Here is a 15,640-nt window from a genome sequence, read left to right on the forward strand (position 1 = left end):
TCTCTCTTCATCTCTCTACCGAACAGGCTACTTCACTCAGATTTCCACATTGGCAGATGTGCAAGAGAACGTGATGGAGTATCTCCACGTGCTGAGTCGCCCCAAGGTGATCGACCAGGAGCACGACACGGTGTGGACTGAGGCCTACATCGATAGCACTGTGAGTTGACTACGCCATCTCTCACATGGTACTGGACTCCAGTTCCCACAGTACTCGCTAACCACACACACGCACTGGGTTGTGTTCAGTATGGGCTCGGTTCGATTTATAGATTTCAACTTATTCGACTAAGAAAACTTGATCCATTGTGCACTTTGTTTAAGCTTGTGTTCAAAGAAGTACAGTTGCATGTTCAAGATCTGAAGAATGATATAATCCAAAGGAGAAAAAAATGCAAGCAGAGGCCTCACAATGTGTTTTGCTTTTTTGTACGTCTCTGACTGAAATGTGTGAAAATGAGTGTGTGTACAGCAGATGGAACCATTAAGTGAATGAGCCTCCTGTGTGTGTTTGGGAGTTGTGTAGCGTGAGTAGAACATACTGGGGCACATTGGTGAGTTAGTCTCTGATCTCTCAGCCTCATACCCTGGCCAAACACGCACAGACACACGTGTTATGAAATGGCAGTGAGTAACTGCACACGCTATAATATTACTCAACACACCCAGATAATCACATGCATTGCTAAATCCTCTGTACATGCTTCATAGTTCTCTGGCACAGACATTATCATCGCTAAAACATCCCAAAGGATAACGCCTGACCTACAGTATACAGTAGGATCCTCCATACACACAATATACTGTAGAATTCGCGCATGCACAACACTTCTCTTTTGTTGAAGTTATTGTGTTTGGCCATAAGAGTAAACAGCAGCCATTTGTCCTCCTAAATGCCCTCTAGCAGAAATACACTCAGGCTCTCCACACTGCATGGAAATGGACTCTTTCTCTCTACGATCCTCTTCATATCCCTCATGTTTTACCTTTTTCTGTCTTCCTCTGCTTATTTCTTTCTCTTTGCCCTCATTGTCCCCATCCGTCAAAGTACATTTGCCCAACACAAACTCAACAGTAACGGCTTAAGTGCTGTTTCCTCTGCTGTGACCTTCCCAGCACATAAAGCTCTCCTCTCTTGACACAGTCACTGTTTTTAAAGTTGCAGTCAAAGTCAATGTCAGTGGATTTTCACGCGCCCACTGGTGCTGGCACTCCATTCAGTGGAAAACGCACTGAAAGGCTCTCTTACACGTATCCACAAACGTATTGACCCTTTCTCTCCTCCCCTCCTCCTTAATCTGTTCTCTTTAGCTCCCCCAAGCACAAAAGGTAAAAAATGTGATTTGAGGTCATCACTGTATTGTGCTGTGTTGAGGCCTGGTGTGTGTTCATGTGCATGTGCGTTTTGGTCTCTGATCTCTGCCAGATGACGGCATAATTTTTTGGGTGAAACTAACTACCATACTGACCCATGGCATTTTCGTGTGTGTCGGTGTCGTGTGTCGCTCCTCAACCTCCTGATTCAAGCCATGCATTGTGGTTGTCATTGGTTCAGTTGATCGCTCTCTTCTGCACGTCTGATCAAGCACACGCACACGTCTGTGCACATGCTCACACTCATTGATCATTGGTGATGCTGTGTTGGCCGTGCTTTGCCAGTGTCTCCGGGGCTGGCAGTGTGTGTAAATGTGAGGCTACATTTTGCTCTTTTGCCTGTGTGATTTTGGTGTGACAACAAGATTGCCTGTGTTATTTGTTTTGGTAGAATTCTCCAGAATAAGCTGTTTTGTCATCTTCTGGGTGAAAATCCAATAGCCTATAATGACTGGCTGGATGATCTGTTCTGATGCCTTTTTATCGTTTTCAGTGTTTTATTTTTCAGTGTTTTATGAATCACATGTGGGTTGAGATAAGCAGCTCTATAATCATAACAATGATGATGGTGGAACAGAAGAGTGCTCTGCCCCCCCATCAGCATGAGCTGAGCACAGAGCAGTCCCATTAGACAGCTGGCAGGCCATATGTCTGACATAGTATTGTTACTGTGATAGACCCAAGCTTATTGACATCGAAGCGGCTCAGCAGAAAACAGAAATAGATATCTCATTGTCAGACATGATAATTGGGATTAGCAAGGAATCTGCACTGCTTCTTTGCATTTAATCACCCCAGCATGGCTCTGGCCTGGGTGCTAGGAGCGCACGCACACAACAGTCCAATGAAAGTGAAACAGACAGTGACAGTACATGGTGATAGCATCTGATAAGAAGTTAGCAAAACTCCTGGGATTGGCTCAGTTTGAGGAAAGTGATGAGCGTCTGGTATTTATGTTCCAGGGCTGATGTGTATCATCTTTCCAGATGTACCCTTCATCCTATCTTTTTCCTCTCCTCTCCATCCCTCTCAGTGCAACCCAGTAATCTCTCTAGCCTAGCATATCTCCCCTTTCTTCCTCTGTTTCACTTTGCGTCTCCCTCTCCAGCCCCCCCCCCCCCACCACCACCACCACCACCACCACCACCACCTGTGCTCTCCCCTCCTCTCCTGTTCTTCTCCCTCTCCTTCCTATCCTTCGTCTCACAAGCTTCATCCATCATTCTCTGGCTCATTTGGCTTTGTTTCCCACTCTGTCGGATGAACTGACACTGGAGCTCAGGGATGATGGGAGGGAGGGAGGGGGTAAGAGGTACGTGTGTGTGTGTGTGTGTGTGTGTGTGTGTGTGTGTGTGTGTGTGTGTGTGTGTGTGTGTGTGTGTGTGTGGGCATTTGAGGACAAGTGTAGGGAGGGTGAGGGAAAGAATGTAAGAAATTTGAAAAGAAAGGATATCAGTGAAAGTTGGGAAGAGAATGTAAAGGATCTGAAGAAGGATGTGGGGTTGAGAAGAGGGTTTTGCACCGAAGTTCAAAGAACAAGATTGGTACTAGTTTAAGCATGAAGACAGACAAATGGGAATGGGAGTTGAGAGATTTCATAGATATATCCCAAAACACTTGTGCAGTAAAAACATGTGCTAGGTTTGTGCCAGCTCTGCCCCGTATTGTTAGTTTTCCCAGCGGAGCCTACTGGGGGCTTTCGCTCCAGGGCTCACACACACCAACATCATTAAACCCAGTCTCCAAGGAAACAAGGGTCACCTCGTCCACCAGAACACAATTTGTCACAGCAACCTAGATTACGAGGTGTCCTATGAGACTCCAAACACAGAGCAAGGGTGTGTATCTGAGCCCTCTGAGGGGTGTAAGTGTGTGGGTATGTGTGGGTATTTGTGTCAGTGGGGAGTGTATTAGAGCCCAGAGGGGTTCTTTTTCATTCTCTGACCCACAGCAGGGGAAAAGACCTACACACCCCATTTGCTCTGACTGATACAGATAAAGCCATGGAGGCAATGATGATGCAGATTTGGCCCAAATGTGTGTTCAGTTCTGACCTTGCATTAGAGGTTGCAGGTTATGTATGATAAGTCAAATTCTAGTTACAGAGCACTACCTCAGGGACTTGGGGCATGGTCATGTTGGAGGACACTCATTTAGGGTTCAAAAAAGTGCCTCTTTCCTTTCCCACGTTTGGATAATGAAGCACAGGTTTAAAGGTCTTTCCTCCACTGCGTAGGGCAAGTGAGGATCCTCTGCGGCTGCGCTGTTCGCTTTGAATCCAACAGATGCAGTCGCTGGCTGCTTTCTCCATGCAGCTTTTGTTATCTGCTTAATTACAGTATGTAATTTCCCAGAGCAGCTGGGCAAGCCTGATTTTCACCAAATGCACATATACCGAAAGCAAAACATCTCAGATTAGTGCTGAAGTGTAATACACATTCGATGGGACTGCTCAACAACAGTTCACGGGGATACACAATAAATGTCAGTCCATACATTTACAGACCGTTGATATATGATCCAATAGACATGAGCTTGGAAATAGATTTTGTATTTTTAGATGAACCTCTGCTCGTTTGCCCTGTCATTTGATCGATCCCGTTCTCTAGCAGCAAGGCTGTCCATTGTTACAGCAGCTGTACTTAGGTGTGCTTTGTTCTCTCTTTGATGTCTAATACTGCGTCCTGGATTGCTATTACCAGCTGTCTGAGCTCAGGTCACCAATTCCCCTTTCCCCAGTGTCTGAAGGGAGACAGAATGGATGCTAGAGTTTCCTGTCATTACCTATTATTACTGGAGGTAAAGAGGGGGGGATGGGGTGTGAGCACTGGAGGATGAAGAGGGTACAGGGGGCGTGTGGTGTTCAGTTAAGAGGATTGGTTAAATGGGGTAGTTCCCTAAGAAAAAGTACTATGCTGGGATCTAGTCTAACAGAATAATGTTCTATTGATTGCTGCAGCAGAAACAGATCATGTGTGACATGATTTATGTTTTTTTTGTCACCCCATCTAACTTAACACAATGGTGGATTTTCTTGTGGGATTCATATTGCACTTAATGGACCAATTACTTGTGGTGACTTGAACATAAACTGCGTGAGTGAGTGACATTTAGACAGTTTTGATGCTTCTGAGTGGACAAGGTCAGAGCACTTTTTGCAGAGTGCGAAGCCTTCCTCCAGTATCTTCATAACAGTGTCGAGCTTTCATCTCTAATGGATATCATCGTCAGATACAGACAGCTGCTGGAAAGATAAATATCATAATTATTCCAGCAGTCTGTTGGGAGGGAAGATACCCAGATCCAAACTAGAAGCGCTGCCTTTGGATAAGCTTATTCTGCAAGAGATCAGAGGCAGGCTGTGATTGAACACATTTTAAGGCAAATAATAAACATGAATAAAACATGTCATGGAAGTTTTGTAGGTCCCTCAAGAAGATAATATGACTAGGTCTGCTGCAGAATTCCTATCAGGCTCACTACTTAAGGAACGAGTGTGTGAGATAATCACTCACTGAGTGTCAGTAAGCAAGATGATTCATATAATGTGCATGATGCCATGCAATGTGCTGTACGGTTCTTCTGTAAGTGTAACAATAATGTTTCATCATTAGCTTCCCTCTTCTCCCTCCCTCTGTCTCTCTTTCTCTTTCTCACCCTCTCAATTGCTATCTTTCACTGTTCTTCTCTCATGACTCACTCAGTTGGAGGACGGTCAAGATCCAGTTCTGATGACCACAGTGGCAATGCCAGTGTTCAGTACTAAGAACGAGACTGTAAGTGCACATAGAGCGCTATAGAACCAATAGCACATTCACTGTCACTACCATTATGTTTTCCCCAACTCGTTTTCTCCAACAAACTTGCAGTTTAATTGAAAAACTATGCAATTACTTATTGCATAACTCACAAGGATTTAGGTTTTGAGACAATAGACACAAATTGTGAAATAATGGTTAATTATGTTTGTATTTGATGGACACTAATTTCAGTTTGATTGGAGTCTGTAAATTAGGATACAGTAGAGCATCACTAATCGAATGTATATCATAGATTGAATTTTTTCTATCATAGCCAGTGGATCTGTAAGAGGCTGTGTTATGTAAGCAACCTTTTAAATGCAACTTAAGAATATTTGTACTGTGCTGCTTCCAGAGAAACCGTGGCATCCTGCTAGGGGTGGTCGGGACAGACGTGCCTGTCTCTGAGCTGCTCAAGACCATCCCTAAATATAAGGTACCTCTCTCAACATCATTTACTTATTCCTACAAATTGTAGGACAAATTGTAGATCTCAGTGGCTATATGATATACCCCTCTACACCATCACACATTTTATATTCAGAACCAAACTTGGACAACTTTTGAACCATATGATTTTTTTTTTTACTATATATCTGTGCATACACCAGTCCAACTCCACAGTGTAGTAATTAAATGCCAAATCCAATAGCAGATAAATCACAGGTTTTGTTGAAGTTTTGACACTGATTATTCACGGCTCCTTCCTCAAGTCCAATAACGACAGGAAAATTATACACTATGCATACTAATGCATTCTGATAGGGTTCGTTGCCACATCCCGTGTGCTGATTTCTTTAACTTGTAAATCTGAAGCCTGGTTGGGTGTAAGGTTTTGACATTTGAAAGTGTGTTATCTGTCCAGACATGGATGAATGGCACCCTCCTCTTGTATTGTGCAGTTTTGTAAGTTTCACAACAAAGACAAAGAGTCTGCCAGTAAAAATTACAAAGAGCTTGATTAGCCCATATTTACAATTAGGCACAGATTCGCCACGCATCCATTTGGTTTGTGTGTGTTTGTGTGTATCCTCTTAGCTGGGCATTCACGGCTACGCCTTTGCAATCACCAACAATGGCTACATCCTCACCCATCCAGATCTACGGCCACTTGTGAGTATTAACTGAGTGTGAACTGAGTGTGAACCTTATTATCATAACAATCCCTTTTAGGTCGCAGAGATTGAAGTTCAAATGTATTAATTTTATTTTGTACACGCGACTTAGGAATACTAACTCTTGAGTTCATGTCAAGTCAATTACTGATTTCATTGTCACATCGGGATGCCGATTGACATAGAAAATTGGTGTGTAGTTGTGTGGGTGCTCTGTGTGCCGTGCGTGTGTGTTGGCTGCGTGGTGGTATGTAGATGAGGAGAGTGTGTTCCAGGCCTCCGCTGTGCTGTGAATAGACAGAGATACAGCTTCTGAATGGCTGTGATTAACTCCATTGTACTCACTCACTCCTCTCACAAGAGGATGAGGGGAGAGAGTGCAGAGAGGGAGGGGAACGAGATTGAGGAGAGCAAGGAACCTGCTAAATGTGAGAATAGGTGCAGGGTGACAAAGCGGAGTGCAACACTGGATGAAAATGGAGAGATGTGAAGGAATAAGAGGAGAAGAGAGGACAGACAGTGAGACAGACAGACAGATGGTTTAATAGCGGTCTAATTAAAGATGTTAATGAACAGTGTTTAACAACTAATGAGGGGTGGGAGGCTGTCCTCACTGGCAGATGAATGGAGAGAGGGACTCACAAGTACACACATACAGTAGACTTACTATGAAAAAGACAAGTCATCAGTGCTGGTATAGCGCTGAAACAATCAGTCGATCAAAAGAACAGTTTGACATTTTAGGGAACACACTTATTCCATTACTTACCAAGAGTTAGGTGAGAAGATCCATACCGCTCCCATATCTGTTCATATGAACAGTATGAAGCTGCTACCACCAAGCGACAATTAGCCTAGCTTAGCCTGGTTGCATGGCAACCTCACCTCAACCTTCTGTTTGTGTGCTAATTAAACAAATGAGCTAGAACGTGTTAATAGTAAGTTTTCAGTGAGCTGGTAGGTGGATTTGTTCTTTTTATTATACTTTGGACAGAGCCAGGCTAGTTGTTTCCCCTTGCATCCAGTCTTTATGCTAAGCTAAGCTAACCGTCTCCTATCCTGCATTTTTCACTGTTTTTTATATTATTTATATTTAATATATAATAGATTAATTGATAGTGAAAATAATCAGTAATTGCAGGCCTAGTATGGTGCAGTATACGCTTTGTGTTTTATTTCCTTCAGTATCTCTGTCTGTTCATGCATGTGTGTTTACATGGGCCTGCGTGTCCAGTATGGAGATGGCAAGAAGCGAAGGAAGCCAAACTACAGCAGCGTGGATCTGTCTGAGGTGGAATGGGAGGATAAGGATGACACGGTGAGACCCTTGCAGTGAATCTACATTAAGCCTCATCACAGTGCACCTCTCAATAAAAGTCTGATGTTTGAGATTTGGTATGTGCTTTGTGCTGCTAGCTGAGAAATGCCATGGTCAACAGGAAGACAGGAACCTTCTCCATGGAGGTGAAGAAGAGTGTCGACAAAGGGGTGAGGAATCCAAAATTCAGAAATGCACAAACACACACAAACAAGCACTTTTTTGATGGTCCCCAAAGGGTGTGCCAGAGAAAATACTCAGCAGGGAGAATCCTCTCTGCCAAGGGGTTGTTACACTTGGCACAGTGATGTACAGGATTGACTTGGGGATTTTGTTTCTGATTTTGTTTACTCTGCATGCACTGGTGTGTGTCTGCCTGTCTGTGTGTGAGCCCCTTATCTCCACCAAGCACATGTTGCTGAATACGGGAGAGAAAGCAGCCCAATGATTCTCTTTTACTACTTGCCTATCTGAGAGAGAGAGAGAGCGAAAGAGAGAAAGAGAGAGGCATTCAGGTGTGTGTGTGTGTGTGTGTGTGTGTGTGTGTGTGTGTGAGCTTGTGTGTGTGTGTGTGTGTGTGCACTTTGCATTTTCAAAGCTTAGTAAAGAGCACTACACATTAGCCTGATTATTAAGCATTCAATATGTAAATATCTGCACACACACATCACTCACACTTGAATGTACACACACATGCATATTCACAATCCTTATCAAAATACTCAGCAAAAAAACACATCCATCTGCAGAGTAACAGTTCATGTGGCAGACTGCCAACCAGAGCATGTCCTCCCTTCACCACTAGATGGAGCCAGAGTGCAGGGAATCACGTCAGATATCTGCCATTGTATTGTCTACTGTTTACTGCAGCCTGTAATGGAAAGTATTAATCTCTGTTATTTCAGAAACGTGTGCTGGTGTTGCATAATGATTACTACTATACAGACATCAAGGGGACTCCTTTCAGGTAAGAAAACAAACTGAAGGCATGTCTGTGAGCAGGGAACAAAGTTTAGAATGACTGAAGCATCAGTATTCCCAGTTTTCTTTGCACAACAAAGAACTGGTCAGTTGTCATTTGAGAAAACTATTTTTCTTTCATTTTTAGTCTAGGGGTAGCTCTTTCCAGAGGACACGGGAAGTTTTTCTTCAGAGGGAATGTCACAGTGGAGGAAGGTAGGAAATCCTCCCTTTTCCTTCTCTGCTTTACTCACTTTTGCTCTTTCCTTGTCTTTGTGTCTCTGCTTCTCACTCAGCTGCAGTGGTGGACATTTTCAGATACTTTACTGATGAAAAAAGTAGCAATACCACATTGTACATACAATACCATGTCATATGTATAATAAAATACTACATTACAAGTAAAAGTCATGCTGTTAAAATTTTACTGAGGTAAAAATACAAAAGCATTATCTGCATAATGTACTAATATTTGTTTTAAATAATTCTTTTTTGTTGAAGCACCCATCAACTATACAATTGGACTCTGTAGCTTGAAAGGGTATTTTCAGTAAATAGATGGAGCCACACTAACAACCTTAAGTAAAAGTACTCATGCAGAATGGCCCTTTTCACATCTTTATATTACATTATGGGATTGTTATTACTAAAGGATTAACATGTAAGCAGCATTTCAGTGTTGTAGCTGGTTGAGGTGGAGGTAACTTTATCTACTTTATATATACTGTTAGATAGTTTAATTACCAACAATGCATCATATTTTATAAGCTGATCATATGTAACCTCAAAACTCTATTTTAGTTACTTCTGCCTTTTCTCAGTTTTTCTATCTACTATTTTCTTCCTCTCTCTCTCTCTCTCTCTCTCTCTCTCTCTCTCTCTCTCTCTCTCTTGCACACACACACACACACACACACACACACACACACACACACACATACATACATATTCAATATTAATGTAGTGTAGATAATGAACTTGAATGCCACAATTGGACAGGAAGTAAAATATTTCTTTAGTGGCTCCTAAGGTGTGTTGCTTGACAGCGTGTATGTCTGCCCCTCCTATGTGTGCCTCTGTGTGTTATATGTGTCTATTTTCATGTCCAGCCTCATGCATGTTAATATTCATGTGGTGGTGGTGTGTGTGTTTGTCTCTGTGTCTGTGTGTTTCTCTAAACATGTCCATCATGCGGAGCCCTCTGAGCATGACTTGGCTCTTCCTGATCTCATCAGACCTGTCACATCCATTCAAAGAACACATTTTTCACCCCTGGTGTGTGTGTTTAAGAGTGTGTGCATTTGAGGTGTAGATTCCTACCCCTATTATCATGAGTTCATATTGAGCGCTTTTGCTTATTTAGTTTGAGGTATAAAGTTCTTATTTTGTTACAGGACTTCATGACTTGGAGCATCCTGATGTAGCGCTGGCAGACGAATGGTAAGAGTATATCGAAACTGCTGTATGTTTCCGCTCTGACTATAGCATCTTCATCCCTTATTCAATTGACATCGTGATTAGACTATATCCTGATTATGCTTCCTAATTATAAAATAAAAAGAAATGTAACTGCTCTACAACAGTTATATAACGGCTTTGGGATCTGCTGGACTTTGACTTGATGGTTTGTGTCACTTGATGATTTGTGGTCACCAGGATTGAAAACCAACATCTAAACAAATTACAGTAAACGCTTTTCAAACTAATGCTTGTAAATGGGAAAACCGTCTTTGTTTTACTTAACATTTTATTCATCATAAATGCCTTTCAATGCAAAAGTAATTGAGAGTAACTGGATTATATGAACAAGCTTGAGTTGTGATTACAATCCTGGGCAGATAATCATCTAAAAACTCAGTTTTCAAATAGCCAGTGCCAATTATGACTGTTTTACATGTTATTATAACCAATGTCCTTATTGTCCATTCTTGTTATATTGCAGGACATACTGCAACACAGACGAGCACCCAGAGCACCGCTACCTGTCCCAGATAGAGGCAATCAAACTCTACCTCAGTGGACACGAACCCCACCTACAATGTTAGTTAAACATATCTACCAAACCCCCCATTCCTCTCTCTGCTCATAGAATAAAATATTCCTCATGGTCAGTGGCTAGTTAATATGTTGCGGCTGGTTTGTGTGAAAATATATATGTCTGCCTTGTTAGGTGACAAGGAGCTGATTCAGGAGGTTCTCTTTGACGCGGTGGTGACGGCCCCTTTGGAGGCCTACTGGACGAGCCTCGTGCTCAATAAGTCTGAGTGAGTCACCCGCTCTACACTTCTTTTTTCATGTTCTTATTGAAAACAGAAAATGTTCCTTTACAAACTAAATCCTGTAGTCAAAAGCAATTCCAAAATGGTAGCGGTAGTCTATAATGCTACAGATATTTGTAGAACTTAAATGTTAATAATTGCATGAAATTACTTTTACAGAAAGCTAAAAATGTAAGGCTCTTGTAAAAGCTTCCATTTTGTTTTAATGATGCAGGTAGCAAAAGTACAGTTGTGCACAAATGCAGTTTACTCTATGTATTTGTCATACTACACAGGAACTCCGATAAAGGGGTGGAGATAGCCTACCTGGGCACAAGAACAGGCCTGTCCAGAATTAACCTGTTTGTGGTGCCTGATGAGCTTACAAACCAGTAAGTGTGCTGAGTGTATGTATTCAGTCTACATGTATGTACGCACAGATACACGATTAATAGTGTATGTGTTGATGTTGTGTTTATGATTCTGATGAGTATACATTATGTTTTGTGTGTGCGTCCTCTGTATCATCATCACCTCTGTTTCCTGTCTGCTTCAAGAGACTTCCTGACAGCTGAAGACAAAGAGGGGGTGTTCAACGCCGATCACTTTCCCCTGTGGTACAAGAGAGCAGCAGAACAAGTTCCTGGTACCTTTGTCTACTCTCTACCTTTCAACACAGGTTAGTTATAAATTCAAGTCAAGTCTTTAGGGATATGTCATTTATTACCTTTAAATGTATTTTTAGTTCTACACATTAGCCATTACTAGTGTGCTATAATGAATGACCACCAATAGTCTGGAAGTTTACTGAAAATGGAGCTGGCAAGAGTTATAAGATGCACTATATGGTAACTCAAAAGAAGCTCACATTTTGCTTAATGCACAAATAAATATTAGAAAGACTTTTTTCAAATTTCCTCCATCCCCTCTTTTCCTCTTTCACCCATATTTGGTCATTTTCTCTCGCCATGCATCTCTACCTCCCCTTCCTCTCTTATTAATTCTGGGCTGTGTTCTTGTGGACAGGACTGATTGCTGTGGGTTGAAATAAGATATGTTAGGAAGAGGTTCAGCCCTTTCCATAGTGACTTGGCCAGAACACACATACAGACACTCACAAAAAGACACACACGCGCTCGCATGCACACACACACAGGCACCTCACGCATATGCAGTTTAACTATGTCTGTAAGAAATGGTTTCTCCTCCAAAGGGAGAATGTGTTCTCATCTGTCCTCAGCCTCAGGCTTTCCATTAGTGCCAGCTAATACAAGTGATCTGAAAGCCTCTTATTTACTCGCCGGACTTGCCTTGGATGCACTCTTCCTCTCAGGACTGTGGCAGTTAGCTGTAGCCATGAAATAATACTCTGTGGTATTTATGTTCAGTGTTTCTCTCTCCAATCACAGTTAGTGGTCAGTTCAGAACTAATATAAGGAATTATGATATGATGTGAACTCTGTGTGTGTGTGTTGTGTTTGTGTGTGCTTTTATGCATGTGGCTTAGGATCAGAAAACAAGAGTGTTGTATTGGCCAGCACTGCCATTCAGCTTCTGGATGAGAGGAAATCACCCATAGCTGCGGGTAAGTGGGGACTCAAGTGGCTCTTTCTTTCTCACACACACACACACACACACACACACACACACACAAATACACACACATACACACACACACACACACACACACACACACGCACTTGTACATTGACAGAGGCTGCAATATTCTCTTCCTTGCACTGCTATGTAGGCTTTGTTTTCCTGGTCTAAAGTTGTCTACCCCTACTTCTTTTCCTCTTTTTGAGTTGAAACACTCACTGCCCACATATGCTGACTGTGCTGCTTTTTGTGTCCATGCGCTTGCCCTTGCATGAACGTGCGCTCAGAAGAAGGCGAGAGTGCAACACGTTTGCATCCAAGAGTATTTATGCCTAAATATATTAATAGAAGCCAGTTTCATAAACGCCTTTTGTGCCTTCTTTTTTTTTTTTTTTTGCCTCTGTGCTTATTTAAGGCATATTGTGGCCTAGAGGATTTCATTGTGGCCGGCCTCCTCTCACGTTCTGGTGACTCAGAAGCCCCACAATGTCACGCCCATATAATGCAGCTTGGTGCAATCAGCAAGACGATGGTATGAAGTGCGGCCCGTTGTTCTGTTTGGTCATGGTTACGGAGGAAAGGAACTGCAAATTAAATCGAAGAAATGGGGAAACTGGGGGGGGGTGGTCACATTTCACAGTAGTTATAATATTATCTTTAGGAAAATTGTGATATGACATCATTCATTATCCACCTCTCTCCAAAGACACAAGATGATTTTGGTGTTATGTAACTAATGCAATACTTAAACTGTGATACTGTGCAGTGCAGATGAGGGTGAGAAGTAAAGAAAAATAGACATATATATATATATATTTTTTTTTTTTTTTTTTTTTTGTTTGCAACTAATTATCAAAGAAAGTTGGAAGCACCTTGTTGACAAAAATGAGAATTGTTATTACAGCATCTGATGTGTAGAAAATATAAACATACAAAGTGGCTAAAATATGCAGATAGGTAGACGATGTTTTTCTGTCTCAATGCTATTCCTCAGGTAGCTATGCTTGCAGTAAGGTCCCTCCAACTTTCTTTATATTTCTCCTCTGCAGACCTTTTGGAAGTGTTTTATATTGATAGCTTTAGTAATCACACGCTACAAATGTCTTGAATGAGCAAGTTGTTCTATTCAAATACAGTGTACAGTATGTGGAGTATTGCAATCCTTTCCACCGCCCAACATATGTGCCAAAGACCAATGTGGAGCACAGCTTTTGCCTCATATTAAAAACTTCTTCTAATGATTATCTTTGTAAGTTCTCCTGTCAGCACATGAGAGGCAGCGATGCCAGTAGAGGATAAGTATCCGGACAGAGGAAGCAAAAATTGAGGAAAGGAGAAAGAGAAAAAACATATTTTGGAAATGCAGCAATAAAATAAGAGAGGAAATAAAAGGGCAGAGAAAGAGAAAATTATTTCACGGTGCCTGAATGCGTTGACATGAAAGCAGTGCATTATGGGTACTCTTGGCCTGGGGGAAACCACTGGAGCAGAAGGACAGAGATGGGAGAGTCTGTGTGATGCCACAGCACACATGCACACAGAGTGTGCATCAAATTTCTAGCAGAGCGGTACACGAGCAGCCCACAGTTTACACCAGCCCACAGTATTATTTGACCCTGTTGACTTTATCACTATTGTTTTAAGATAATATCATTCTTTCAAATCCTGTTTAGCAGCAATCCAAATGACTAATCCGTAGCAAGGTTTCATGAATACCCTATTGTTGCATTGGATGCTGATATACAGTAATGACATTCATGCTTGTCATGTCGGGGGATGTCTGTAAGGATGATTTTATATAATAGTCAGATGGGAGGAGAGATGTAAGCTAGAATGCAAATTCAGCGTGGGCCGGTTAGGGCCAGTTTTCACTGCCCTGCGCTCCACTGAGCTGTAGACTTGTGAATACGCTAATACACTAACTTAACAGGACAGGCTGATGACATCACACACCATGGGCCCTGCAGACATCGCTTGAGTCACAATGTTACCGTGTGTGTACACATGCATGTGTGTATGCCAGAGCGCGCGCGTGTCAGTGTTTGTGGTCACATCCAGAGCCACGTGCAGTGGGTCTGCTCCCATAATATACAGAGCCATAAAGATCAGGTCAGGCGTTAAGACCAAAGGCATCTGTGTACATTCATGAGCCTCCACACTTCACTGAGTAAGTTAGAAATCACTGCAGATGGCAAATTATCGATACATAAATGATAATAATGGATGTTTGTAATGTACACAGCAAGCTACATTTTTAATATAATCTAAAAACATTAGCTGAATATCTTCTCTGTGACATTTTACATATATTAAAATAATTAAGACAGAAATCAGATTTACCAATCTCCTGATATTGCATTATATAATACTTCCCCTTGTAATAGTACCAGTGAAGGTTGGGCAGTATCCTTAAGGGAAATATAATGTCATAGATACAAACATATATTCAAATGTATCTCTCACAAGTAGCAAATTATTAAAGTAATATAATCCACAATATTTTCATAGAAATATATGTGTGTTTCACCATTTTCTCTTGTCAGGTTGTTTGACATGATGATTCAACAGAAACCTCATTAAACTCAAAGAAAATGTCAGCAACACATTAAACTGAGAGGGGCAAAAACACCATGCAATGTCTACCTATTTCAAGATTACCTCTGTAACTTTAAATGAGGGGTATCTTCCTGCTTTTTTTAGAAATTGGTATTACCATCTGTGATTTTCTTCTATGATTTTGTTCTGATTTGCCTTGTTTAATGTAAACAAGGCATTTTGACATTATTTCCTTACATAAACAATTGGTGAATCAGAGAGAAGTACACTTAAACAATAGCATTCACTCCAAAATACCCCTTTTTTAAAGATACTTTCTCCATTTAAGAATGTATGCCTTCTCAAATTAGTTGCAAGTATACATACAGTAATCAGGTAAAATGTTTCCCTTTATTTTATATAATACATACTGAAGGGCATGACTATCATTATTTGATCAGCATTAACTCACAAACAAGACTCGAATGATCTCCAAAACTAAAGCTCTAAAGGTTTGTGTGCCTGTGTGCAGCAGGATGATAGTTCAGGCGTATGCACCCGTAACGTCTGAGAAAAAAACAACCAGGCTGAGTCCAGGTTTTGTTGTTGTTTTAGTTTGTTTCATTATTGCTTCAACGAATTTCCCATCTTCACTTCAGCTGTCAGAAAAATATCCTTTAA

The 15,640-nt window shown here is 41.5% G+C and overlaps 1 protein-coding gene across 1 annotated transcript in view; it reads left to right on the top strand.

Moving 5' to 3' along the window:
* The window catches only part of cacna2d3a (calcium channel, voltage-dependent, alpha 2/delta subunit 3a), a 105,766-nt gene that overhangs the window by 65,908 nt on the left and 24,218 nt on the right, over positions 1-15,640 (top strand). The window contains exons 12-26 of the mRNA XM_070909891.1: positions 27-160; positions 1,312-1,329; positions 5,079-5,150; positions 5,530-5,610; positions 6,213-6,287; positions 7,524-7,607; positions 7,706-7,777; positions 8,513-8,574; positions 8,716-8,783; positions 9,962-10,007; positions 10,510-10,607; positions 10,738-10,831; positions 11,122-11,217; positions 11,383-11,504; positions 12,333-12,410. Coding sequence (XP_070765992.1) covers positions 27-160; positions 1,312-1,329; positions 5,079-5,150; positions 5,530-5,610; positions 6,213-6,287; positions 7,524-7,607; positions 7,706-7,777; positions 8,513-8,574; positions 8,716-8,783; positions 9,962-10,007; positions 10,510-10,607; positions 10,738-10,831; positions 11,122-11,217; positions 11,383-11,504; positions 12,333-12,410 — 1,200 coding nt within the window. The remainder of the gene's footprint in view (positions 1-26; positions 161-1,311; positions 1,330-5,078; positions 5,151-5,529; positions 5,611-6,212; positions 6,288-7,523; positions 7,608-7,705; positions 7,778-8,512; positions 8,575-8,715; positions 8,784-9,961; positions 10,008-10,509; positions 10,608-10,737; positions 10,832-11,121; positions 11,218-11,382; positions 11,505-12,332; positions 12,411-15,640) is intronic.

This window comes from Enoplosus armatus, chromosome 8 (assembly GCF_043641665.1).
Source record: "Enoplosus armatus isolate fEnoArm2 chromosome 8, fEnoArm2.hap1, whole genome shotgun sequence".
Classification (NCBI taxonomy): Eukaryota; Metazoa; Chordata; class Actinopteri; order Centrarchiformes; family Enoplosidae; genus Enoplosus; species Enoplosus armatus.